This window comes from Lithobates pipiens, unplaced genomic scaffold, assembly GCF_037356315.1.
Source record: "Lithobates pipiens isolate NorthernLeopardFrog02 unplaced genomic scaffold, aLitPip1_a1.2 Scaffold_30, whole genome shotgun sequence".
NCBI lineage: Eukaryota > Metazoa > Chordata > Amphibia > Anura > Ranidae > Lithobates > Lithobates pipiens.
In genome coordinates this window covers 71009415-71037159 of record NW_027507791.1, presented here as the reverse complement: position 1 = coordinate 71037159, position 27745 = coordinate 71009415, and the positions used below count along the sequence as shown (strand labels likewise).

General features: G+C 43.4%; 1 protein-coding gene across 1 annotated transcript in view; it reads left to right on the top strand.

The window, feature by feature from the left end:
* Window positions 1-27745, top strand: part of ATG14 (autophagy related 14) — a 58310-nt gene that overhangs the window by 9257 nt on the left and 21308 nt on the right. The window contains exons 2-4 of the mRNA XM_077464416.1: window positions 15575-15637; window positions 20470-20512; window positions 23814-23895. Coding sequence (XP_077320542.1) covers window positions 15575-15637; window positions 20470-20512; window positions 23814-23895 — 188 coding nt within the window. The remainder of the gene's footprint in view (window positions 1-15574; window positions 15638-20469; window positions 20513-23813; window positions 23896-27745) is intronic.

Here is a 27745-nt window from a genome sequence, read left to right as displayed (position 1 = left end):
GCTAACCTAAACGCATATGGCTTTGGCTTCTGCGAAACAACCCCCCCCCCCCCCCCCTCTTTTATTTATTTTTATTTGTAATATTTGTGGTGGGTTTTTTTAATTTATTCTTATTTTTGTTTTCCAAATAAATTGCATTTTACACCCAAAGTGAGAAACATATAATCAAGAAGCAAAAAGGGTCACACAATTAGATCTACATATCAACAGGCCCAGCAATACACAGTATGGGAGGTCACAAAGCAATTGCGCAATTTTGAAAATTGTTGCGTGGAGCCTGGAAGGCATACAAGCAACTACATGGGAGACCCAAAACATAGATTCATAAATGTGAAACTGTGCACCAAAATAAAACTCTTACAGTATATTGGAAGGCAAGGCATCCTGTTTACCAGCTGAGCCCAGAGATGAGACACTGAGGTAGGGATAATGTAAACAAGGATATTCACAATATCTGAATAATACAGCCCATAACTGAGCCAGGTATACAGAGAAGGGGCAGTCGGAGGGCAAGAGGCTTAGGGGATCAGGTATCTGTAGCGCGAGAGAGGAGCAAGAACAGAGAGAAAGGGAGTAGACAGGTAGTACCCTCCCGCTCAGTGAGTAAAACTAAATCCAGGAGGTCAGCCAGACTATGGAACCTCCCAGCAAGTTAGCGGTGAGATCCTCCATATTTCTCAGTTCGTTCACTTTAGAAAACCACAGGGGTTTTGACTGGTTTCTCCGATCTCCAACAGAGGGGGTTGCACGCCTTGGCCACATTCAATAACTGGATTGTGAGGGAGGCCTTGTATTTTTTGTTCAGTCGCTCTGAAAGAGCAGGCAAGCTGCAGGGTTCCCCTCTAGATTAACATTTGTGAGGTGTTTAATGTGCAGGTCACTCCAAATAGGCCTGAGTTTGGGACAGTCCCAGAAGATGTGCAGCATCGTTCCCTCTGCATTGCCACATCGCCAACACAGACTGAGAACTTGGGGGCAGAAACAGTGCAGAGTAGTGGGTATTTTGTACCATCGGGTCCAAATCTTATAACGAGTCTCTTGAACTCTGGTAGCTATGGAGTACTTCTGGACAAAATGAATGATCTTATATGAGTCAGTGAATTGGGTGCCAAGGTCAGACTTCCACTTAGAGAGGAATGGAGGAGCAAACCCTTCCACCGGTTGAATCAAAGAAGCACAGATTATGAAAGACTGTGGCGGGCTGACTCCCACCTGGTGACAAATTTGTTCCAGTTCTGTGAACTGACACGATATGCCCGGGATCCACGAACACCTGCTAAAGAAATTGCGTGGCTAAAGGCCACTCCAGAAGTCCAATGGTGCGTCTGTAGCAGACACCCCGACAGAGGAGAGTTGGCTGTCAGGTCCGTCAGTCACAGAGGTAGAGCTGGCTGCTCACAACCAATCGCTTGAAATAAAGGTTCTGAAGAGCAGGTGCGAATTCTGGGTTGCCCAGAACTGGCAGAATAGGGTAGTGGTGACACTGAGGAATGTAGAAAAGGCATCTCTACTCACCAATGTGCTGCCCAGGGTTGGGTGAACGAGGGGTTTTGGCAGAGATTCAGTAATCCAAATCCCGCTCTTAGCCATGTCATTAGTCTTCATATTTCCATGGCCACTCAGTGTTTCACCTCCGCATGACAGTGCCCTTCCACCAACCTGGTGAGATATGCCGCTCTGTAGTAGACTCAGATCTTCATGAGATGGAGAAGTTGAAGTCTAATGCGGAGCCTTTGATGGGACTAACCAAAATCTCGAAACATAGAGCCTACTCGCTTGAAAAACAGTAGGGAAAGGTGGATAGGAAGTACCTTCAAGTATAACACCCTAGGCAACATGGGCATCTTGAGGGCATTGCAGCTGCCAAACCATGTTAATGTGAGTGAGGGCCAATTGAGGAGATCCGCTTCAAGACAGATAAGTAATGGAGTGAATTTAGACAAATACAGGTTATAAGGGTCAGAAGTAATGTCAACTCCCAAATAATGAATAGTCAATCACCCAATGGAGGGGAAACGCCAAACGCAAGCATTTGACCGTGTCCTTGTCTACCGTAATGCTAAGCACTTTTGGATTATTTGGATAGGTTGATTTGGAAAAAAGAGCACCATTCTGCAGAGACTAGAATAATTTCAGGAGAGAGGTAAGTGGTTCCGTTAGAAAAAAAATAAAAAATCATTTGCAAATGTGGCCACCTTGTGCGTCCCTGAGGTTTTTTGATAACGAGCTACGCCAGAGTCTGTCTGCCCTTACTGCACACAAAAAGGGCTCTAGAGAGTGAATTTCAAAGAGGACAAGGGGCATCCCTGACGCGTGCCATTTTAACTGTTGAAAAAGTTAGATCTCGTCTCATTGACCTTGACCGCAGCTGTGGGATGAGAATAGAGGTATAGTATCCAACTTGGCATGGAGGACCGGAGCCCAATGTGTTACAGGCCACGATAGATGAATGTCCAGTTTTCTTAATCTAAGGCTTTCTCTGCGTCTGTGGGCATCAAGAGAAGAGGCTGATTTTACGACCTGGCTGCATGGATCAGGTTCACCACCCGAAGGTTGTTGTCTCATGGCTCTCGGCGGGGCACAAAGCCTGCCTGATCTCTGTGGATGAAACTCTGGATATATGGGGGCGACCTATTAGCCAAAATGTTTGCAATTAGTTTCAAATCGGTGTTCAGGTGTGCCATTGGACGATAATTCCCGCATCGTAATTGGGTCCTTCCCCTCCTTTGGAATAAGGGACATATAAGCTCTCAAAGTGCCTATGGGAAAGGATTCCCCTTCTGTAATAATTGAGAACAGAAACCAGGGGTCAGGATGTTATACTTGTGTTTTGATGACACTGATGCATACATGAGTACAGCCACTCGGAGCCATTCATGCCAATAGGAGGCTGTACATGGAACCTGGTCTTTCCGGGTGGGGGACATAGACCGGAATTAGAATTGCACAGACTCAGCCGTTCTTATGCAAAAGGCTTTAGACTATCAGGTTATTGCTGTCTTTTCCTCCTCTTCGAGATGTCCCCTTCTTTCCTATCTGCGATTAGGGGTGTCAAAGAACAGGAAATGAGGGGGGGGGGGAATCGATTGAGACAGACAAGAATTAAAGCTCAACTCCAGCTTTCCCTTTGTCTTGCATAGTTGTACAGACTCCTTTCCTCCGCTAAAATTACTCTGATTTCACTATGCATACAATTGGAACCTGCCTAGAGACACCCATTAATCCAAACTGACACCTGCTCATCAAGACATTATCCTTTGCATAACTTTCCCCGGGAGTCGGCCCACTGCTTCCATCAATGCAGAGTCCTTTGATGAGAGTGCTGTAATGTTTTCAAGAGGTTACATACAACACTCTTTCAGTTACTCTCACAAACCATGGTCTTGCCTTTATTGCAGGGTTTGAAAAATCCCAGGTGCCAGGTTGCCATGGCTACTAGAAATTGCATCCTGGCGCCTGGACTTTTGTCAGCCCATTCCCTGTTGGCACCAGGTGCAGGGATGCACAATTCCTGTCGCCGACACCTGAGACTTGTAGTATGTTTTAACATTTAGCCCTTTTGTGGGCAAGCAGCAGGGTTTACTTGTTAATTCAAAATCATTTTTATTGATAAGATTTTTCAAGCAAAACAGTAGGAAGTATGCATAACAGTGTATGTTTCAAACAAGATCGAAGGGTTTCAGAGTAACTTCTCTAGACAGTCAGAATGAGAGAAATATATGCACAAAGACATTACAACTACTAATTGATTATAAACTGTGATTGGATAAGACCGGAAAACCAGGAAACCCAGGCAACAATCTTTGTATACTCTTCTGGAGCTTGGTTTGTTTTCTTCAGCTACAGGCGCTGGTTTGAAATAATCTTCCCTGTTCAATGGAGCCTGATAGAGGCCTAAGGAAATCAACCTTCTAGAGGCCGCCGGCCATCCCCTGAGACTACATGCTCCCCACCCCTTCGGGATCTTGCTGTGGAGACGTGTGGTGCCCCAAGGGTGGCCGCTGCCCTCAACTACCTGCGTGTCATTACCAGCCCTCAAAAGAGCTCCGCCGAGCCTGCACCACCCTGAACAAAAATAAGTTCAAATGAGAATAACTCTTGTAATGTGATCAGGTAAACCAGTCCCTGAACTCCTGTCCTGTGGTTATTGTTACTTCCTCTCCAGGGTTTATCAAAAAATACTGGCTGAACTGGAGAGGAGAGTGTGATCAGAGTGTCTCCAATGAGAGAGAGGAGAAAGGTGTGAAAGGGGTAAAGAGGGGAAAAGGGATAGGGTCAAAGGCAAGTGCTCTCTTGAGTCCCTGTGGCACTCCATGAGAAATAGGGATATTACAGTACACGGCCCAAGGTTCCCAGAGGTTGTTAAACTTTTCAATTTTGTCATTAAAGAGGAGCTGCACGTTTAAAAAAAAAAAAAAAATATTAAAAGCCAGCAGCTACAAATATTGCAGCTGCTGACTTTTAATAAATTGACACTTACCTGTCCCAGGGTCCAGCGATGTCAGCGGCAGATGACGAGCAATCGTCATCCTCAAGGAATCGGGAAGTGAAGCATTGTGGCTCCACTGCCCGGTTCCCTACTGCGCATGCGCGAGTCGCACTGCGCCTCTCCACTGGTCCCCGCTGTGTCCTGGGAACTGTGTTTCCCAGAACACAATGGGGGGGGGGGGGGCAGGGAATCTGCGGCTAGCTTGTCCCGGAAGTGGGTGTAGATACCTGGATTATCCAGGTATCTCCACCCCCTCCCCCCTGAAAGGTGCCAATTGTGGCACCGAAGGGGGGGGGAGGGATCAGATGAGCGGAACTTCCACTTCAGGGTGGAGGTCCGCTTTAAGTTTCGCCACTATTTGTTGGTGTGCCATGATCCAAGAGACTTTTCTTTTAAACCCCTGGAAGGAGACAAAGGGCCTTTTCCATGCTTTGGCAATTTGGGGATTTGGCACCCAAAAGAATAAAGTAGACCAGTGCTTGTGAGAGTTTAAGAAGATCCGAGACCAATCTGTTAAAGCGGGATTCCACCCTAAAGTGGAACCTCCGCTGATCGGAACCCCCCCCCCCCCCTCCGGTGTCACAATTGACACCTTTCAGGGGGCAGGGGGGTGGAGATACCTGTCAAAGACAGGTATTTTCACCCACTTCCGGGCATAGACTCCCACGGGAGTCTACGCCATTTCCTGCCCTGCCGCGCTGTCTGCTGGGACACACACGGGTCCCAGTGACAGCGCGGAGATTTCCTATTGCGCGGCTCGCGCATGCGCAGTAGGGAACCGGGAAGTGAAGCCGATTCACTTCCTGATTCCCTCACCCAGAATGGCGGCGGCAGCAGCCGAGGCCCGAGCGGTCGATCGGCCTCGGCTGCCGGCATCGCTGGAACCCGGGACAGATGAGTGTCCATTTATTATAAGTCAGCAGCTGTAGTATTTATAGCTGCTGGCTTTTAATATTTTTTTTTTTTGGCGGAATCCCTCTTTAAGCAGCGCAATGCTGGGGTCAAGGGTTATTGTTACCTTTTGTGATTGAACTAATGGTACGGAAAACCTTCTGCCAGAAGGATCTAATGCGTGGACAGGTCCACCATGTGTGAATCATCGTACCCTCCAGCTCGCAACCTCTAAAACATAATGGGGAGGCTCCCGGGAAGATAACCGCCAGTCTCGCAGGGACATAGTACCACCTTGTCATAACCTTTAGACTAACCTCAGTAAGGGCAACATTAAGAATACCTTTTGGAAGTGCTGAACCAGCCCTGAATAGTCGGAATGCTGTCTGTCTCTTCCTCCCAGGCCCGAGCATAGGTCGGCTTATCCGTGTTCTAAGTGCTGAATAGATCAAGGATATCCCCTAAGCCCCCACGTTGGAGCACCAATGTTCATAGGGAGTTATGGTGGGGGCTTCCTGTTTGTTTATCCAAATTGAATGTAGGAAGTGGGAGATTTGGGAGAATCGAAATTTGAGTGAGTTGAGCTGCTTGGTAATATCCCCACAGATCAGGCAAACCCAGTCCACCCTGATTTTTTTTTAGGCGATTAATACTGGAAGGGCATCTATACCCCTTATTACCCCACACAAAATGGACTACCACTGACTGGAATTTGCTGAGAAATGATTTCTTTATCAGGATAGAGAGGGAGCGAAATAAGCCAGGATAGACCACACCCTGACGATCTCTCCAAATCACCTCTACATTTGCGTATCTCAGGAGGGTAATTGGCACTGAAAAGATCATTCAAATCTGTCGTTAGTTTGATGCTTAAGTATGAGATGTCAGAGGCAGCCCAGGAAAAGTCAAAGTTGTTAGAAAGTTGTTCTAGTGGGAGAATGATATTTAAAGCTGTTGATTTTAGACATATTGACCTTCAGACCTGAAACCGCAATGAAATTCTGCAAACATTTGTATATCATAGGGATTGATGTGAGAGGAAAGGTGACATGGAGGAGGAGGTCATCGGCATACAATGCGCACTTATGCTCCTGTGCACCGCAGACCACCCCCTTAATATCAGGGTTTGTTCTTATCGCTACTGCTAATGTTTCAATGACCACAGCGGAGAGGAGAGAGGTGGCAGCCCTGTCTGGTACCCCTCCCAATCGAAAATGAGTCTGAATACCTGCCCATCAATCGAACCTGTGCCGTCGGAGTTGAATATAGGGATTTAATTATGTTCAGAAAATAAGGGCCAAAGCCCCAACGTTGCAGTATATCAGTAAGGTACACCCAGTCTACAGAATCAAAGGCCTTGTGTAGATCGATTTGAGAGGAGGAAACCTCTTTGAGGGGGTCCCCCATCCCACCGTGAATTAAGAAGTGAGATAACGTTGATCGTTCTGCGGATCTGATCCGGTCCCTGTCTCCCAGGGATGAAGCCCACCTGATCTCTATGTTCATAGGTGGATATAAAGCTTGCCATTCTATTTGCAAATATCTAGGTTATAATTTTAATATCGTTCTTAATAAGCGATATAGGCTGGTAGTTGCCTAGCTCGCTAGTGTCTTTATCCGGTTTCGGGATCACCAAAATAGATGCGGAATTGAGATCAGCTCCAAGGGTGGCGGGTTTACTTGTTCAATGGAAGTATTTGGGTGGCTGCCTTGCCCAAGCGCAACAAATCTCCCCCCCACGTACAAACGTACAAATAGGCGAGGGCGCCTATGCCTGAAAATGATTGCGATACTCATGTTGCATATCACTGCACACACTATTGAGATCAATAATTCTAGCACCAGACCACCTCCGTAACACTAACTAAAGCTTTGTTCATTAAACTGTGTCCTAGATTTTATTTCTTTTTGCTAGCTCATAGACTCAAAGCAAATTTTTCAAGCCCTGCTATATTGAATAGAAAGGACAGCGACCCAGTGATGTTACTGGAAGGGGGAGGGGCAGGGACTTTGTCATTTGGAAACATTGGTTTATACCATGTGCGGTGACCTGTACACATCACAACGCTGCTTTGAGGTGGGCTGTGAATTCTTTTGGTATTAGTATATATTGTGATCTAATGATTTGATCTTCCTGTATTTACTGAAGGGTGAGTATCTGTTCTGTCTTCTCTGGCAGCAGGCAGGATGTGATTTGTACAGTCACGTAGATGGCGGCTTGTTGAACCTCATTCCATTCTGTCTGTGTCCTGCTTCCCCAGAGCCACACGCATCAGAAATGATTTTGTCAGCGTGACGGCTTGTGCCACACCAGTAGCTAAACCAAACCTATACAGTCTGCGTTGCAGTGGGATCCGCGAGGAATACATGGAAAATGAGCCTTTCTGCAGCTGACATCATGCTGATAATTGTGACTCATTATTCGTACAGCATTCCCGGGTCTTGACATTTCCATAAATTATTGCTTGCCAGTTAGTTCCCGCAGTCTTAAGAGAGAGTGATGGACTTGAGGCAGCTGCTGTCTCCTCTGAGATATGAACGTATGTGCCCTCAGACTCCTAAAAATATAGCACTGATGTGAATGAAAAGATTTAGATGTTTTGTCTGGTTATGCCTTAAGCTAGCCATACATGGCTTGAATTTCAAAAGATTCCTGCTGAATTGGCCAAAATTTAAGGTGTGTGTGTGTGTGTGTGGGTGGGTGTGTGTGTCGGCACCTCCCAGCTTAAATAGGAAGTAAACTTCCATCTTTAAATTTTTACCTATAGGTAATCCTATAACGAGGCTTTATTATTATTATTGGTAGTGTAAATATTTACTGTACATGTAGCCATTGACGTCACTGACGCATGCTCTCTGAAGGAATGGCCACCCGTGTCCTTCCTCCAGAGTCCTATGCCATGACCCGCGGCTTCCGTGCGTGCGTATGCGGGAGTGACATCATTGCGGCTCCAATCAGTCACAGCCGGAATCCGCAAACCCAGAAGCAAGACAGGTGAAGATGGAAGCTGTTCCCATCGATGACATCGCATTTCTGGAAGGCTTGGCATTCAGGTAAGTTTTTACATAATGTGCTAGTATGCTATGCATACTAGAACATTATGCCTTTCAGGTAAAGTGGGGGGGGGGGGGGGGGCAGGGCAGTAGTTTACAACCACTTTAACACACTTCTTAAAGTGGTTGTAAACCCTTAACTTTACCCAGTGAAGTGATTGGCCTCAGGTGATGCACCAAGTTTTGACAAGTGGCTTCACTTCCGCTCTTGATGCCGAGCAGAAGTTCTCCTCTGCCCTGGGACATCCTATAGGTCCCAGGGGATTGCCCGGCTATTCAGAATGCGCAGCGTGACTCGCACATGCGCAGTGCTCATCCAACTGTGAAGCTGCAAGCTGTCACAGCTGAGTGCCCACACTTGCAATCCCGGTGCCACGGAGAGGAGGAGGAGGAGGAGGAGGAGGAGAGAAGTGAGGCTTCCGGCGGCTGCATTGCTGAACCATGGGACAGGTGAGTGTGTGTTTATTAAAAGTCAGCAGCTACATTTATTTTTATTTTTTTTGTAGCTGCTGACTTTTAATAAACACAGAGATGGGTGGAACTCCGCTTGAAGGACACGGCGGCCGGCTTGCTCCTTAGCAACCAGCTCAATGCAATAAATTGACTCATGAAAATATGCAGTAATTACTGCTGTTAACACAGTGGTTACTTACCGCACAATTCTTGGTGAATTGATCGTTTGCACATTTGTTTCCACATACGCTATTTTAACACTTTTTTTTATTTATTTATTTATTTTATTTTTTTCAGCAGTACTTAACTGAATTGACCACACGTTCATGGAACAGCAGTATGAGAATAGTGCTCAAAAGAGCATGCAATTTTGGTTTAGTCTGTGAATAAATTAATAAAATATTAAGGAAAACTTTAAAGATGAGTTTTATTTTTTTTTGTGGATGGGTAAAGTGTGAGAATGGTATTAACTGTATAGCTTTCATACTTATAGCAGGCAGACTATGATTTTCTAGAAATAACCTGCTGTTTGCATTATAAATGTGTATTGTAAAGCAGTGTGTATGCCATTTGTAGGCCAGCTGTCAGGCTCATGTTTTCTGTCCATGTGAGGTCTGGTGTGCCATTGTATTCAAGCATCCTACCTTACCTGTGATGACACGGGTAGACACCTGGCAGACTGCCACTCTTCCAGGGATAGAATAACATAGCCAGCATTGTAACTGCTGCTGGGGTATGCAAGAGAGGGACACAAAACGTCTACCTGTCACCGACCTTTCAGAATTCCCTCTTAGAATGCCGTCTTCTGCCATGTTTGCTCAAACATCGCTCAGGGTGAGCACCTGCCAACCGAATTGAGAGCACACCATGATGTAAATCGTGTGTCCTGTTTTTTTTATTTTTTCCCCATTTCTTGGCTGTGTATACAAATGTCTTATACGGATGAGCCCCCGCAGTAACCCCTCTGTGACTTAATGTAAAAGAGAACAGAACAAAGGCAGAGCACATCTAATGCCACATATACATGATCGGAATTTGGGCCAGCAAAAGACCAATGAGAGCTTTTCATCGGAAAATATGACCGTGTGTATGCTCCATCGGAAATTAGCTGGCCGAATTCCCGGCAGCAAAAATTTGAGAGCATGTTTTTAATTTTTCCGACGGAAAAACTTTCTATCGGAAATTCTGATCGTGTGTATGCAGTTTCCGACACGCAAAAACTCATGCATGCTCAGATTCAACTACGAGATGGAAGCTATTGGCTACTGGGTATTGAACTTCCTTTTACTAGTCCCATTGTATGCGTTGCACGTCACCACGTTCTTGATGGTCGGAATTTGGTGTGACCGTGTGTATGCAAGACAGCTTGAGCGAAATCCCATTGGGAAAACCATCTGAGCTTTTTCCGATCGTGTGTACATAATGGTATCGACAGCTAAACAGGAAAATTTGATGTAAGCAGCTCACCTTGGCGAGGTGCTGAGAACATCAATTTGTATTTCGGCTAACAAGCTTACATAGTAGGAATCACACTCCACTTCCAATAGGTCTTCTAGAACAATGTTTCTCAACGCCAGTCCTCAAGTACCCCCAACAGGTCATGTTTTCAGGCTCTCAATTATTTTACACAGGTGATTTGATCAGTTTCACTGCCATAGTAATTACCACAGCCATCTGAGGGGAAATCCTGAAAACATGACCTGTTGGCCGTACTTGAGGACTGGAGTTGAGAAACATTGTTCTACAACACATCCAAAGGTTGGGTGTACCGCACTGAACAATGCTGTTGGATAATTGGAGTCCACACGGTGCACAGTAAGAAGGTGGATCGCAATTTTCGCTAAACAAAAGTCTCACATTTATTAACCACTTAAGGACCGCCACATGCCAATGTACGTCATCACAATGGCATGTACAGGCACGTACATGTATGTGCTTGCCTTCCAGCGGGTGGGGGGTCCGATCGGACCCCCTCCCGCTGGATGCGGTGGTCCGTTTCACTGTAGGAGTGATCCGGGATGAGGATTCTGGCCATCCCCTCTCGATCGCTCCTGGCGAATGAGAAGCTTCCTCCCACTGTGTATAGTAAACACAGGCAGGGAGGAAGTGATGTCCTTCTCCTGGGGGTGGTCTTTTTGACCGGACTACGAGGAGAGAGTGAAAGTAAGTGTGTACCAACACTACACTAACATGTAGGTACACATAGGCACACAAACCCCCCCCCCCCCCTCCCAGTCACAGTGTCACTGATTGCAGTGATCATTTATTTTCTGATCACTGCATTCAGTGTCAGTTGTAAAAGTAAAAACTGTCAGGGCAGTTAGTGTTAGGTCCAGGGTAGCCCCCTACCACCCCCCAATAAAGGTTTAACCCCCTGATTGCCCCTAGAGTTAACCCTTTCACCCCCTTTTGCCAGTGTCACTAAGTGATCGTTTTTCTGATCGCTGCATTAGTGTCACTAGGTAGCTAGTTATTTTTTTAGGTTCACCGCCAGGTTTTTATAGCGCTAGGTACCCCCATATACTACCCAATAATCGTTTTAACCCCCTGATTGCCCCTAGTTAACCCTTTCACCAGCGATCACCGTATAAGTGCCACTGGTGACGCTGGTTAGCCAGTTAGTTATTTAGGTTCCCCGTCAGGTTTTTATATAGCGCCAGGGACCCCCATATACTACCTAATAAAGGTTTTAACCCCCTGATTGCCCCTAGTTAACCCTTTCACCAGTGATCACCATATAAGTGTTACGGGTGACTCTGATTAGTTTGCTTTTTATAGCATCAGGGCACCCACCATTTATTACCCAATAAAGGTTTAACCCCCTGATCACCCGGCGGGTGATATCAATTAGGTTTTAGGGTCAGGGTCTGCGTTGCCCCAGGCAGCGCTGGGTTAGTGCCAGTACCGCTAACACCCACGCGCAAAGCATACACGTCCCGTAGTGGTATAGAATCTGAACAGATCAATATCTGATCTGATCTATACTAGCGTCCCCAGCAGTTTAGGGTTCCAAAAAAACGCATTGTTAGCGGTATCAACCCAGATACCTGCTGGCACCTGCGTTTTGCCCCTCTGCCCAGCCCACCCAAGTGCAGTATCGATCGATCACTGTCACTTACAAAACCCTAAACATAACTGCAGTGTTCGCAGAGTCAGACCTGATCCCTGCGATCGCTAACAGTTTTTTTTTGTAGCGTTTTAGATTTAAATCCGGAAGGCAGTGCTTGGTTTTCAGGGTCCCGTGCGTGGCTAGACTCCCAAAAGTCCCCCACATGTGGTATCCCTGTACTCGGGAGAAGCAGCAGAATTTATTTTGGGGTGTAATTTCACTTATGCTCATAGCATGTGTGAGCAATATATCATTTAGTGACAACTTTGTGCAAAAAAAAAATGTCATTGACTCAACATGCCTCTCAGTAAATAGCTTGGGGTGTCTACTTTCCAAAATTTGGTCATTTTGGGGGGGGGGGGGGGGGGGATTGTGTTATTTTGGCATTTTATGGCCTTCGAAACTGTGATAGGTAGTGAGGAGTGAAATCAAAAATGTGCACCCTTAGAAATCCTGAAGGCAGTGATTGGTTTTCGGGGGGGCCGTACGTGGCTAGACTCCCAAAAAGTCCCACATATGTGGTATCCCCGTACTCAGGAGAAGCCGCAGAATATATTTTGGGGTGCAATTCCACATATAACTATGGCATGTGTGAGCAATATATCATTTAGTGACAACTTTTTGTAAACTTTTTTTTTTTGTGTCATTCAATCACTTGGGACAAAAAAAAATATTCAATGGGCTCTACATGCCCCTCAGCAATTTCCTTGGGGTGTCTACTTTCCAAAATGGGGTCATTTGGGGGGGGTTGTACTGCCCTGCCATCTTAGCACCTCAAGAAATGAGATCGACAGTCATAAATTAGAAAATGTACTCTAGTTTGTAGACACTATAACTTTTGCGCAAACCAATAAATATATATGCTTATTGACATTTTTTTTACTAAAGACATGTGGCTGAATAAATTTTGCCCTAAATGTATGACTAAAATTGAGTTTATTCAATTTTTCTTATAACAAAAAGTAGAAAATATCTTTTTTTTCCTCTAAATTTTCGGTCTTTTTCCATTTATATCGCAAAAAGTAAAAATCGCAGAGGCAATCAAATACCATCAAAAGAAAGCTCTATTTGTGGGAAGAAAAGGACGCAACCTTCGTTTGGATACAACATTGCATAACCGCGCAATTACCAGTTAAAGCAGTGCAGTGCGAAATTGTAAAAAGACCTCTGGTCCTTAGGCTGTTAATTGGTCCGGGGCTGAAGTGGTTAAAATCGATAGAACCCAACATGTTTCAGAGTATACATTATTCCTTCTTCAGGAGTTGATCAGTCTTGGTTGTGACACCATGAAGGGACTTCTTTCAAGAGCCATCTATACAATTTATGCTGTTCACTTTCCCCACCCCTGTACCGTTTTTTTTTATTTTTATTTTTATTTTTATTATATATTTGAGCCGGTGGTCAGCTCTCTTGTAAAAGTAATCCTAGAGGCTACCTAGCCGCTGGACTGCTTTTACATGCAGCAGGAGTTAAACAGAACAAAGCCAGGATCGGCTCTCCGCTACGTTAACTCTGAAGCGATGACCTGACATCACTTCTGGTTTACCTGGATGTCAACATCGCTATTTAAAAAAATTAAAAAAACAGCACGTAAAAAGCCAATCTTGTCGCTTTGAATTCTTTTAAGGGTAGAGGAGGTATTTGGGGTCTTATGGAGTACCCGTAACTTGCCTATTGCTGTCACAAGGATGTTTACATTCCTTGTGACTCCAGTAAAAGTGATTAAAAAAGAATTTAAAGCAACAGTGTAAAAATAAAATGAACTAATTAAGAAAAAAAACGTAAAGTCCCCCCATGCTTGCATGCTAAGGCGAGCACATGTTTTGGTCCCATGTCATTGGCAGTAATTCTAACACTAGACCTCCTCGGAAAATCTAAAGTGGTAACCTGTAAAGCCTTTTAAAGTGAATGATGAAATTTATGTTTGTCACCGTTGCAATTTTAAAGTGTGACTTGTTTGGTATGTATTTACTTAGCATAACAAAAAGTAAAAGAGTTATGTAATGTGTGTGTCTGTTTGGTGTGTGTTTCCTATATGGCAAGCTGAACTACCTCTTCCTTGACGTGCAATCATTTTAAGGGTTGTTTTTTTGCCTTCCAGGGGATCTGCTATGGATATTATTATTTTTTTTCTATTGCTTGAACTAGATGGGCTTGTGTCTTTTTCAGTGTTACTATGTATACAGAGGAGGTTATGCTACCAGGGGTAATTTTTTAATGAGGGAGAAAGCAGTTGCACAATCTGGAGTTACCTTGAATTGTTGGAGGGGGAGGAAAAAAAATGAAAGCATTTTAAAACAGAACAGTTTTTTTTTTTTTTTTTTCCGATGAGGTAAGGAAGCTTCTTTATGATGTAATCCTCTAGGCTGGCGTTCAGCTTTAATGGCGTAGTATGGGAACTGAAAAACAAATGTCTGTACTCTGTCCCCCGCTGGCTCGAAGCCTGATGCCGCGTACACGCGGTCGGAGAATCTGTCGGAATGTGTCCTATCGGACCGTGTCGTCAGATAATCCGACTGTGTGTGGTATGCATCGGACTGATTCCGTCCGAATCTCCGTCGGACCCAAATTTCCAACATGTTGGAAATATTTCCCGACCAACTGGGCCGGTCGGACCTAATCCGATCATGTGTAGAGCATTTTGATCGGACCAAGTGCCACGCATGCTCAGATCAAATGCCTACATCAAAGCTATTGGCTACTAGCCTTAATCTAGTCCCATCGTAACGAAATTACGTCACCGCATTCTTGGCAACCGCTAATCAGACAACTTGGCCCGACCGTGTGTATGCAACAGTTTCGGACACAATCCGTCGGACTAAATCCGACAGACAAAATCCGACGGATTTGTTTGGCAAAATCTCCGACTGTGTGTACGTGGGCTGAGAGTTGAGTGATCTCGTGACTGCAGATCACTCTATCGGTCTTCCCGGAGCAGAGAGCGGTGATTAATAGCCCCTGCTCTACTTCTCTAGCATTCACTGGAGCATCAGGCTGGGAAGAGGATGGAAGCTGCTAGCTGTGGCTCTCTGCCTTGCCCTGAGAGTGAGCTAGCTGCCAATCGGGCACCTGGGTGAATCCTGACAATATGGCTGGATTCCTTCCAGAGGCTGGATTGGCTGTGTGATTTGATGCCAATGGACCGCTGGCTTTAGCCTGCTTTTGAGTCAAAGGGGTTCAAAGGTAAGTGCACTCCTGTCACACAGAAGAGAAGTATGGCCAAAGAAAGCTTTGGCCATACTTCCCTTTTAACTATGGCCAGTTAAGCAACCAAATTGAAAAACATTTAGATATGATTTTTTTTTCATATTGCCTAATATGTAATTGAAAGCATATGTAACAGTTATATTCAAAGCCACATTGCTATAGTTGTAGCTTATTAGCAAAATATAAAATAAACAAATCTTGGCCATCATCTGCGATAGGAATGTGTATTTTGATTAGAGTTGGAAAACCTCGGCTCTACATCATCATAGGAGATATTGATCAGCGCTTTACAGTAATGCAGTCCATGTTTTATTTGCTAACCCAAAGCCTGCATTCTAAACTGTCTGAATCTTCTTTTTTCTTTTTTTCAGTTTTGCAGACAAGAGGGAGAGATTAGATCACTTAAGAGAAACACAGCTGGATTTTCAAAAACAGTAAGTGGCACTTGACAAAAACATTGTTCTTCAGACAGTGAATGCAGACATTCCAGGAGATCATCCAGTTAGATGTGTAGTACAAACAATTACTATGCTTTGAAGTATTAAAAAAGTTAGTTCTAGATGTTCGCATTCCCAGAAAATACACATTGAAGATGAGGACATAAAAGCTGGTATGATCTTATGGAGGAGCAAAGCTGGCCATACACACTTGGATTATCAAACAAAAGTTCATATGAACATTTTTTTTTTAGAAAAATGTAGTTTTGCCTTTTCAAGGTCCCATAGACTTTCTAATTGGTCGAGCATTTTGGCCTTGTTTTCTGACTGCACACCAAAGGTGCAGCATGCAGGACTTTTGCTGTGCTGTCAGAAAGTATGTGACCTGAAGCAAAGTCTTATGTACAGTGGTGTGAAAAAGTGTTTGCCCCCTTCCTCATTTCCTGTTCCTTTGCATGTTTGTCACACTTAAGTGTTTCGGAACATCAAACCAATTTAAACAATAGTCAAGGACAACACAAGTAAACACAAAATGCAATTTGTAAATGAAGGTGTTTATTATTAAAGGTGAAAAAAAATCCAAACCATCATGGCCCTGTGTGAAAAAGTGATTGCCCCCCTTGTTAAAACATACTATAACTGTGGTTGTCCACACCTGAGTTCAATTTCTATAGCCACACCCAGGCCTGATTATTGCCACACCTGTTCACAATCAAGGCATCACTTAAATAGGAGCTGCTTGACACAGTAAGGTCCACCAGAAGATCCTTAAAAGCTACACATCATGCCGAGACCCAAAGAAATTCAGGAACAATTGAGAAAGAAAGTAATTGAGATCTATCAGTCTGGAAAGGGTTATAAAGCCATTTCCAAAGCTTTGGGAATCCAGCGAACCACAGTGAGAGCCATTATCCACAAATGGCGAAGACATGGAACAGTGGTGAACCTTCCCAGAAGTGGCCGGCCGCCCAAAATTACCCCAAGAGCGCAGCGACGACTCATCCAAGAGGTCACAAAAGACCCCACAACAACGTCCAAGGAACTGCAGGCCTCACTTGCCTCAGTTAAGGTCAGCGTTCATGCCTCCACCATCAGGAAAAGACTGGGCAAAAATGGCCTGCATGGCAGAGTTCCAAGGAGAAAACCACTGCTGAGCAAAAAGAACATCAAAGCTCATCTCAATTTCTCCACAACACATCTTGATGATCCCCAAGACTTTTGGGACAACATTCTGTGGACCGATGAGACAAAAGTGGAACTCTTTGGAAGGTGTGTGTCCAAGTATATCTGGCGTAGAAGGAACACTGCATTTCATAAAAAGAACATTATACCAACAGTAAAATATGGTGGTGGTAGTGTGATGGTCTGGGGCTGTTTTGCTGCTTCAGGACCTGGAAGACTTGCCGTGATAAAAGGAACTATGAATTCTGCTGTCTACCAAGAGATCCTGAAGGAGAATGTCCGACCATCTGTTCGTGTACTCAAGCTGAAACGAACTTGGGTTCTGCAGCAGGACAATGATCCTAAACACACCAGCAAGTCCACCACCGAATGGCTGAAGAAAAACAAAATGAAGACTTTGGAGTGACCTAGCCAAAGTCCAGACCTGAATCCTATTGAGATGTTGTGGTATGACCTTAAAAAGGCCGTTCATGCTCGAAAACCCTCTAATGTAACTGAATTAGGACAATTCTGCAAAGATGAGTGGGCCAAAATTCCTCCAGGACGCTGTAAAAGCCTCATTGCACGTTATCGCAAACGCTTGGTTGCAGTTGTTGCTGCTAAGGGTGGCCCAACCAGTTATTAGTTTAGGGGGCAATCACTTTTTCACACAGGGCCATGATGATTTTGATTTTTTTTCACCTTTAATAATAAACACCTTCATTTACAAATTGCATTTTGTGTTTACTTGTGTTGTCCTTGACTATTGTTTAAATTGGTTTGATGTTCCGAAACACTTAAGTGTGACAAGCATGCAAAGGAACAGGAAATGAGGAAGGGGGCAAACACTTTTTCACACCACTGTATGTACAGTGCCTTGAAAAAGTATTCACACCCCTTGAAATTTTCCACATTTTTGTCATGTTACAACCAAAAAAGTAAATGTATATTTATTGTGATTTTATGTGATAGACCAACACAAAGTGGCACATAATTGTGAAGTGGAAGAAAAATGATAAATGGTTTTCATTTTTCATAATTTATTAAAAATAAATGTGCAATCATTTAGCGTGCATTTGTATTAAGCCCCCCTGAGTCAATACTTTTGTAGAACCACCATTCGCTGCGATTACTGCTGTAAGTCTTTTTTGGTATGTCTCTACCAGCTTTACATATCTAGAGTGAAATTTTTGCACATTCTTTGCAAAATGGCTCAAGCTCTGTCAGATTGGATGTAGAGGGTGTTTTTCTGCCGTAACTCTGCCGGGCCTAGTTCCTATGGAGAAATCCGACGGACGAAAACTGATGCTAGGCCAGCTATTGGCTACTGGCTATGAACTCTCTTATTCTAGTCTGGTCGTACGTCATTACGATCAAATCCGTCGGACTTTGGTGTGATTGTGTGGGGCTAAGTCTGTTCATTCGGAAAGTCCGTCGGAACTCCACTGAAAGTCTTGTCGGGAAGACCATCGGACCTAGTCTGCCGGAAAGTCGTGTGTATGCGGCATTACAGGCTTTCTTCTAAGATTGCCCTGTATTTGGCTCCATCCATCTTCCCATCAACTCTGACCAGCTTCTCTGGCCCTGCTGAAGAAAAGATTCCCCACAACATGATGCTACCGCTACCATGTTTCACGGTGGGGATGCGCAGTGTTATTTTTCCACACACAGCGTTTTGCTTTTAGGCCAAAAAGTTTAATTTTGGTCTCATCTGACCAGAGCACCCTCTTCCACATGTTTGCTGTAGCCCCCCCACATGGCTTCTCGCAGGCGGGGCTTCTTATGGCTTTCTTTCAACAATGGCTTTCTTCTTGCCACTCTTCTATAAAGGCCAGATCTGTGAAGTGCACGATTAATAGTTGTCCTGTGGACAGATTCTCCCACCTGAGCTGTGGATCTCTGCAGCTCCTCTAGAGTTCCCATGGGCCTCTTGGCTGCTTCTCTGATTAATGCTCTTCTTTCCTGACCTTTGTCTTGGTAGGTTTTCAGTTGTGCCATATTTTTCCATTTTCAGATGATGGATTTAACAATGCTTCATGAGATCTTCAAAGCTTGGGATAATTTTTTTTTATTTTTTTATAACCTAACTCTGCTTTAAACTTCTAAACCACTTTATCCCAAACCTGTCTGGTATGTTCCTTGGCCTCCATGATGCTGATTGTTCACTAAGGTTGTCTAACAAGCCTCTGAGGGCTTCACAGAACAGCTGTATTTATACTGAGATTAAAGTACACATACGTGGACTCTATTTACTAATTAGGTGATTCTGAAGGCAATTGGTTCAACTCGATTTTAGTTAGGGGTATCTGAGTAAAGGGAGCTGAATACAAGTATATGCCACACTTTTCAAATATTTATTTGTAAAAAAAATAATTTAAATCATTTTCCTTTCACTTCACAATTGCCACTTTGTGTTGATCTATCACATAAAATCCCAATAAAAATGCACTTACGCTTGTGGTTGTAACATGGCAAAATTTATTCTAAAATTTATTATAATATACGCAACACTTGTCATCATACAGCTTAGAACATCATATAGTGTGAATATACACACATTTCATAAAATATATAAATTTTTATACTAAAGTGATCCATAAAGTGCTCAGGTGCATATAGTTCTGTGATACTCTGACCATCCAGGGTCAGTTTTCAGCATCCTTAATACAAAGATAATAAATGTGACTTGATAGGTGACCTATGAATATAGCGATCTTCAGCAGTGATTACACTCACATGCTCCACATCCCAAGGTAATGGCCGCTCACCTGAGAGCATGTGACCTCGCAATTAAGTTTGGTCAGTATACGCATTTGAATCGTCCTAACGGATTCCAGGTCAGGTTGTAAGGTCCAAATACTGCTCAAAGATGTGGCATCCTCATATATAAATATCAAAAAGCGTCTTCCATAGTGTAATAACTATAGATCCCCCTGATGAAGATACAATATTTCCTTTGTATTGACAGCATTGACCTATATGCACCTGAGCACTTTATGGAGATATATAATTAGGTTATATTTTATACTTGGGATTAAATTTCAAGGCACATCACTTTAGTTAACAATTTTTAGTTTTTTAGGTGGAATAGTACTGTCAGACACCAATGGGTCCCATATCTTTCTTAAATTTCTTAAAACCACGCCTAGCCTCATAGCTTAAATAGTTTATACTTTTACAATGGACTAAGCTCTTTATCTATTTTGCTTTTCTCTTGTACTTCGTGTATAACTTTTTAGCTTAGTAAATATATAAAAAAAACACATATTCAACACTAAAACTGTGGCTAAAACGCACAAAAACCAGATACACCCACAGTGTGGTCCAACTGCAGCGCAGCAATGTGAAGCCGGGCCTAACACTTGATTAGTGAATGGACTTTCCTGAATGAAAACCACTTTCACTGTTAGAAATTTATTCATTCAAAAAAAAATTTCATCTAGATGTTTCAGCTTTAAACACTGTGGTCCAAAAAATTAACATTGATTTGTCCCCTCTAACGATTAGGAAACTCAATTGCCCTTCTTAAAACCCAGCTTTATTGAAAGACTAGCATGTTGCTGGTATTCTGAGAAATGCTTTACTGGTTTCCATTTTGTTCTTTGTATGATAATGTTAACAGTTCTCATACATACAAGTAGTATAATTGGTTTCCTTTTTTCTTTCAGAGTTGCAACTGTCATAGAGGGGAAGTTGGTGACAGATAAGCTGGTAAGTTGAATGGCCCTGTTTTACCCACAGGAAATGTTACTAGAGTTCCAGCTCTTCTTAAATGAAACCAAAACAAACACACCCCGGTGCATAATGGTACCATAACGCAGCAAAGTGTGCCCACCCATCCATGGTTTGACAGAGGGGGGCATGTGACTTTGTCAAGGCCTCAGTATAAAGGTTTCAGACGCAATGAGTCTATTCAGTCAACATAATGATCCAATTATGAGAACTGCAAAGCTCAGTGGCTGATTGCATGGATGGCAAAGACTACTTCTCTTCTTTCTAATAAATATATATATATTGCGTGAATTAAGGACAAAGCATACATTTATAAAAGAAAACTGGCAAAGCCTCATGCACATGTGGATGAAAATGGTGTGTATGATTTTTGTCCTAATGCCAGGGAAAAATTCAGTAACATTCACTGTAGGCTGCATCTCCTCAAAAATAATACCTTTTGACGCTTTAACTCCAGTTGTCTTAAATAACTGCTTGAGTGAGAAATTTTACTTAATTTTTGAAAAAGTGTTAAGGTTTCTTTTCAATAGTAGTGAGTTTTAGTAGGGCAGTTTCAATGGAATGTTGAGGGCGGAAGTCGGACTGTAGGGGATCAAGAAGGTTGTTGCCAGTGAGGTAGTAACTGGTATGGCTGTGGGGTAGGTGTTCAAGAAGCTTGGAGGCAAACAGGGCCAGGGAGATGGGTCTTAATTTATTCAAACCAGTGTGGTCCAGTGAGGGTTTTTTAAAGTGGTTGTAAAGGCTGGAGGTTTTTTTATCTTAATTCATTCTGTACTTTCCCTCCTCCATGTGCTGCGACGGCAGCGAAATGCCATTGGCTCCTGCTGCTGTCAGTGAGCCAATGAGGAGAAAGAGGCTGTGGGGCCAGGCCACAGCTTCATGTCTGAAAGGACACACAAAGCTGTGGCTCGACTCGAGTGCCCCATAGCAGGCTGCTTGCTGCATGGGGCACTCAACAGGAGGAATGGGCCAGGATTCCTGAAGAGGGACCTGAAAAGAGGAGGATCTGGGCTGCTCTGTGCAAAACCACTGCATAGAGCAGATAAGTATAACAGGTTTATTTTTAACAAAAGAAAAAAGACTTTAGACCGCTTTCACACTGGGGCGTTTTTCAGGCGTTTTTCATGCGCTTTAGCGTTAAAAGCCCCTGAAAGAAGCCGCAACTGCAATCCCAATGTAAAAGCCCGAGTGCTTTCACACCGAGATCCCTTTCACACTGGGGCGTTTTTCAGGCACTTTAGCGTTAAAAAAAGCGCCTGAAAGAAGCTGCAACTGCAGTCCAAATGTAAAAGCCTGAGTGCTTTCACACTGAGGTGCTGCGCTGGCAGGGCGTCAAAAAAAAAAAAAAAAGTCCTGCAAGCAGCTTCTTTGCAGCGCTTTTGGAGCGGTGAATACAACGCTCCTAAAGCGCCCCTTCCCATTGAAATCAATGGGAAGCGCCTGTAAAACGCCTGAAAAACGCTATTGGCAGCAGCGTTTTGTGGGCGCTTTTAACCCTTTATTTGGCCACTAGCACTAGCGCCCCAATAACGCTCGAAAAACGCTGGTAAAGCGCTGCTAGTTTAAGCAGCACTTTACGAGCATTTTTTGGACGCTGACATTGTGAAATGGCTCTTAAAGCACTTGGGCTTTCACATTGGGACTGCAGATGAGGCTTCTTTCAAGCGCTTTACAGGCGTTTTTTTTAACGCTAAAGCGCTTGAAAAACGCCCCAGTGTGAAAGGGGTCTTAGTATTACCTTTTTTTTAGGTATGGGGGTAACCAGTGCATGTTTGAGCAGGGAAGGAAAGGTGACAGAGGAGAAAGAGGTTGAAGATGTGGTTTAGAATTTAGGATAGAGCAGGAAGGTGGTCGCAGTAATTGTGAGGGTCTAGTGGACAGGTGGTGAGGTGGGCCATGGAAAGGAGTTTGGCAACTTCATCAGTAGTAACAGGGATTAAAGAGCAAAGTATTGAGAGCGGTGTTAGACCTGGTGTGTTGGGGAGGAATCTGGATATCTCATCATAACTTGTGTTGGATTTGTTTTTGAAATACAAATCCTTTTGGCAGGTTAAATTTCTCTCATAGAAGGACTTCTACAGAGATATCTCTATAAAGCATGTTTATTTGGTTGCTGTCCTAGAGTTGAACATTTTAGGAAAAAGTCACTTTAACAAACTTGTCTTTTTAATAATTCCCTCTATATGCAGAGTGCAATGTGTGATATACCTTCCTCCCAGTTCAGACCTTCTGCAAAGAATGTCCCTTTGTGTCCTCTTAGTGCATGTTTATGCTGCAGCTTCATTCATTCCTAAATCATATTCTACCATCCTACAGATTACAGTTGACCCATGGCAATAAATAGGGTTGGGCTTATCCAAAACAAATTTAATTTTGTTTTATTCCAGCAGGTTCAATCACAGAGAGTTTTTTTTGTACCACTTGGAGCAACTTGACAGTTAAATGTTTCCTATCTGTTCCTATAAAGCATTTTATCCAGCACAGTGCTTGTGCTGTGTAATTTGGCCCTCTCTATCCCCTAAAATACCTGGCTGATCCTGCCAGTTTCTGCACTCCCCCTTGTAAACTGACCACGGTTTATCATGGCTGCTGAGCCCTGATACCGTGGTCAGTTTAGGTGCCTCCATTATCTGCAGCTCTCCTGTCCTCACAGAGCCGTCCTCTCCCCTGCCTGTCGGCTCTGTGTGTGAGCCGTGTCCTGCTCACCCCTCCTCTGCTGCCATACTATGCTAAAAACAATCTGTCCTTGGTAGAATCCCCTCTGTCATAACCTCTTATATTGCTCTCTGCCTTTGTTTTATAAAAATGAAAAAGCACAATACCTTACTGAAGACTCTGGCTGAGCGGTCACGTGACTGTACAAGACTTTCCTTCTCTCCCCATGGCTGATGTCAGAGAGAACCTCAGCCCCTCCCTCTGCAGTCTTTGGAGTGGGGCAGGAGAGCCCTTGACGTCAGCTGAGTGCACAGCGGCCCTTCAAAATAAGATATTTCTCTGCCTCATTTTTATAAAACCAAGGCAGTGAGTGATAAAACTGGTTATGCCAGAGGGGATTTTACAAAGGACCCATAATGGCTTAACAACCACTTTATTTGTACCGTTGTTCAGCTACTGTATATGAGTACCCCTTCCACCACTGGAGGCTTTTCTCCTTTGTGATACATTAGTAACATATGTAGTTATATGTAGGTAGTGACTTAACGCTACATTACATTTTTTTTTTTTTTTTTAAAGATTCATAATAAGCATAGCTTGCTGTTTTTTTTTTTTTTTCTTTCAGAAATGGAAGATCATGTCTTGTAAGATGAGGATTGAACAATTAAAGCAGAGCATATGGAATGGAAAGGATGAAATTGCAAAGAGTAAGTCAGTGTCTTGAGTGGTGGTCAGTTGTGATTAAACAGCTCAGGAATTGTTCATCTTAAAATATAGCTTGGCGTTATTTTAAGTGACACTAAACTCTGTTTAAAAAAAAAAAAAAAAATATATATATATATATATATATATATATATATATATATATATATATATATATATATATATATATATATAAAAAATATAATATATATTCCTTTTCATTGCTGCTGTGATCTGACTTGCTGTGTTTAAAGCGGAGTTCCACCCAGAAATGGAACTTCAGCTCATCTGATTCCCAGCCCCTATACTCAGCAGATACCTATCTTTCACAGGTATCCTGTCCCCACTTCCTGGGAGACTGGGCCGTGGCGATCTATGTCAGCCCCTCCTCACCTCCACTTCTGCCGGCCAGTGAAAGAGTACAGCGTGCTTTGCGCATGTGCAGTAGGGGCCCGGCTGTGAACCCGAAAGGCTACACTGCTGGGTTCCCTTAGTAGCATTGGCCGCAACAGCACCTGACAGCCGATTCAAAGATCTCCTGTTGTGCCCACATCGCTTGACTCCAGGAGAGCTAATGTTAATAGTCAGCAGTTACAGTATCTGTAGCTGCTGACTTCTAATTTTAAAAGAAGCGAGCAGACCTCTTTAAGGTTGGCTACTATCACTCTACACAGTTGGTAGAAATATAGGCACCCTATTTTGCTCTCTCCGAAGAGGGACTAGGGATTGTGGACTGTGGGATTTGTAGCGTGCATATGACTAAAACGAACGTGCACTGCTCGTTCCAAACAAACGGACATGAGGGTGGAAAAGGATAGGTTTGGAAACTCGAGGTAAATTATAATGAGGCAGAAAAACCTATTGGGAAACCATTTCATGTAGAATAGATTAGAGGGACATTAAGTAATGAATGCGTATTCATTGTCTTTGGAGAATAAGTACCGTATTTATGGGCGTATAACACGCCCCTTTTTCCCCTTAAAATCGGGAAAATCGTGGGTGCATGTTATTCGCCGATCCCCTGCTGATTGTGAGCCTTTGGGGGCTTTTGGCCATTCACGGCGGTCGAAAGCAGGATATCCGGCTCTGTATCTCGGCGGCGCCATTTTTAAATGACAAGGTTGCAAATGACCCTGACAAGGCTGCATTGATGGGCATTTAAATGTAAGTTTTTTTTTTTTCCCCCTTAAAATTCCCACCTAAACTTGGGGTGTGTGTTATACACCAATAAATACGGTATATAGTTTAGTGTCACTTTAAACATTATTCATAAAAATAGCTGTGGGTTTGTTATATTGATTTTACAGTTCTGTTTTGCACATTGATAAACTTTACCCTCTCTCTGCATTATGCAGCTCAAGAACATTTACAATAGACTTTTTAACCACTTAAGGACCGGGCCTCTTTTTCAGACTCTGTGTTTTACAAGTTGAAAACATGATTTTTTTTTTGCTAGAAAATGACTTAGAACCCCCAAATATTATACATTTAACACTGTAGAGAATAAAATAGCGGTCATTGCAATACTTTTTGACATACTGTATTTGCACAGCGGTCTTACAAGCACACTTTTTTTTGGAAAAAAAAATCACTTTTTTGAATAAAAAAAATAACGGTACCGTTGGCACAATTTTTTATATTGCAAAAGATAATGTTATGCTGAGTAAATTGATACCCAACATGTCATGCTTCAAAATTGTGCCCGCTCGTGGAATGGCGTCAAACGTTTACCTTTAAATCTCCATAGGCGATTGTTATAAAAAAAATTCTACAGGTTGCATGTTTTGAGTTACAGCGGAGGTATAGGGCTAGAATTATTGCTCTTGCTCTAACGGTTGCGGCAATACCTCACATATGTGGTTTGACCACCGTTTTCATATGCGTTTGCTTCTGCGTGTGAGCTCGTCGGGATGGGGTGCTTTAAAAAAAAATAATAAAAAAAAAATCTTATTTATTTTTACACTTAAAAAAAAAATAAAAAAAATTAAAAATTAGGGTCACTTCTGTCCCTATTACAATGAATGTAAACATGCCTTGTAATAGAAAAAAGCATGACAGGTCCTCTTAAATATGAGATCTGGGGTCAAAAAGACCTCAGATATCATATTTGGACTTAAATGCAATAAAAATGTGTCATTTAAAAAAATTACATTGAAAAAATGTGCCTTTTAAGAGGTATGGGCGGAAGTGACGTTTTGACGTCACTTCCGCCCTGCTATGGTATGGTGACAGGTGGGGGTCATCTTAGCCTCGCTCGTCTCCATACTAAGGAAGTGACAGGACCCGATCCCCTCCGCTGCTGCCGACTGCTCTGGTAAGCGGCGGAGGGGGGTGGTGGCACCTCTCCCGCCACCGATAACGGTGATCTCGCACCAAATCCGCTGCAGAGACCACCATTATAGTTTACCGAACCGCTGCCTGAAGAGATGGATACCTTGATTGTGGCAGCAGCTGCTGCTGTTACCGAGATATCCCTCTTCAAAAAAGGGACGTACATCGTCCTGTGGCGGTCGATAAGTGGTTAAAGCAGAACTTTGCCCATAACTTAAAAAAATATGTTTAGCAAGAAACATATTTTTCACATTATGAGTGTGTGCTGTAAATTGCCTCCAGCATTACTCCTATCTCTTCTTGTTGAAGGCTGCTGTTTTGCTGACGCCCAGAGGCCCTGAGCAGAAATAAATCCTAAAGTGTAACTAAACCCATCAAAAAATTACATTTTTGGAATGCCAGAAATGCTAAGTTTCACATTTTACCGTGTCCACAACCAGACTGCCAACCGGCTGGTGTCATGACTGATCACATGTGCAGCACCTTGGCAGTTGCTGATCAAACAGAAGCAGCTTCTTTACTGTAAAGGATAGGAGAGTTTAATTCCACTTTAAGGCTGTCGTCAACTGAGCATGTGCAGAGCAGGGTGGCACAGTATATTGCTGGATTTTAAACCGTATAGGCACTTATTTGTTATCTTTTATATAGCTATACCTATAACTGCAGACGGGGCTGGTCTGAAGTGATCTAGCAAGACTATTTATCGGCGTATAACACGCACCCCAAGTTTTGGAGGGCATTTTAAGGAAAAAAGTTTTAGGAGGGAAGTTTAAGGAAAAAAAACCTTACATTTAAATGCCCACCAATGCAGCCTTATCGGTGTACATCTGCAGCCTTGTCCATCATTGCAGAATGATTAGTGTCATTTGCAGATTGCCCAGCGACATTTGCAGCCTTGCAGAGTGTCATTTGCAGCTTGCCCAGCGCCGTTTGCATCCTTGCAGAGTGTCATTTGCAGCCTTGCCCACGTTTAAATTTCACGCCGCCGAGACAGACCGAGTGAGTGCCCCCGAGACAGACCGAGCGCCGCCGAAAAAGGCCGAGCCGACTGGGCGTGACTGTGAGCGGAGCCGAGCCGAGTACACAGTACAGTCGGCTCGATCTTTTTCGGCAGCGCTCGCTCCAGAAGCAGCAGGGAGGCGGGACTGCGAGTGGAGCCGAGCAGTCGGCTCGGTTTTTTTCGTCGGCGCTCTGTATTTTTTGGCTCACAGACAGTGGGGATCGGCATACAACACGCACCCACAACTATCCCCCGATTTTAAGGGGGGAAAAGTGCATGTTATACGCCGATAAATACGGTCATTTTCTGACTAAAGTTCAACTTTAAGGAAACTATTATGATCTTGTGTTAATTGAATTGTGTGTGTGTGGTGATTTTATTTTATTTTTTTAACATTTTAGACGTGTGTATTTTTTTTTTGTTTGTTTTTTTTATTTTTTTCTCTCTACAGGTCTTCCATTTTATGTACAAGACATGCACTATATAACCAAAAATTTGTGGACACCTGAGCATCCCACCTGCTT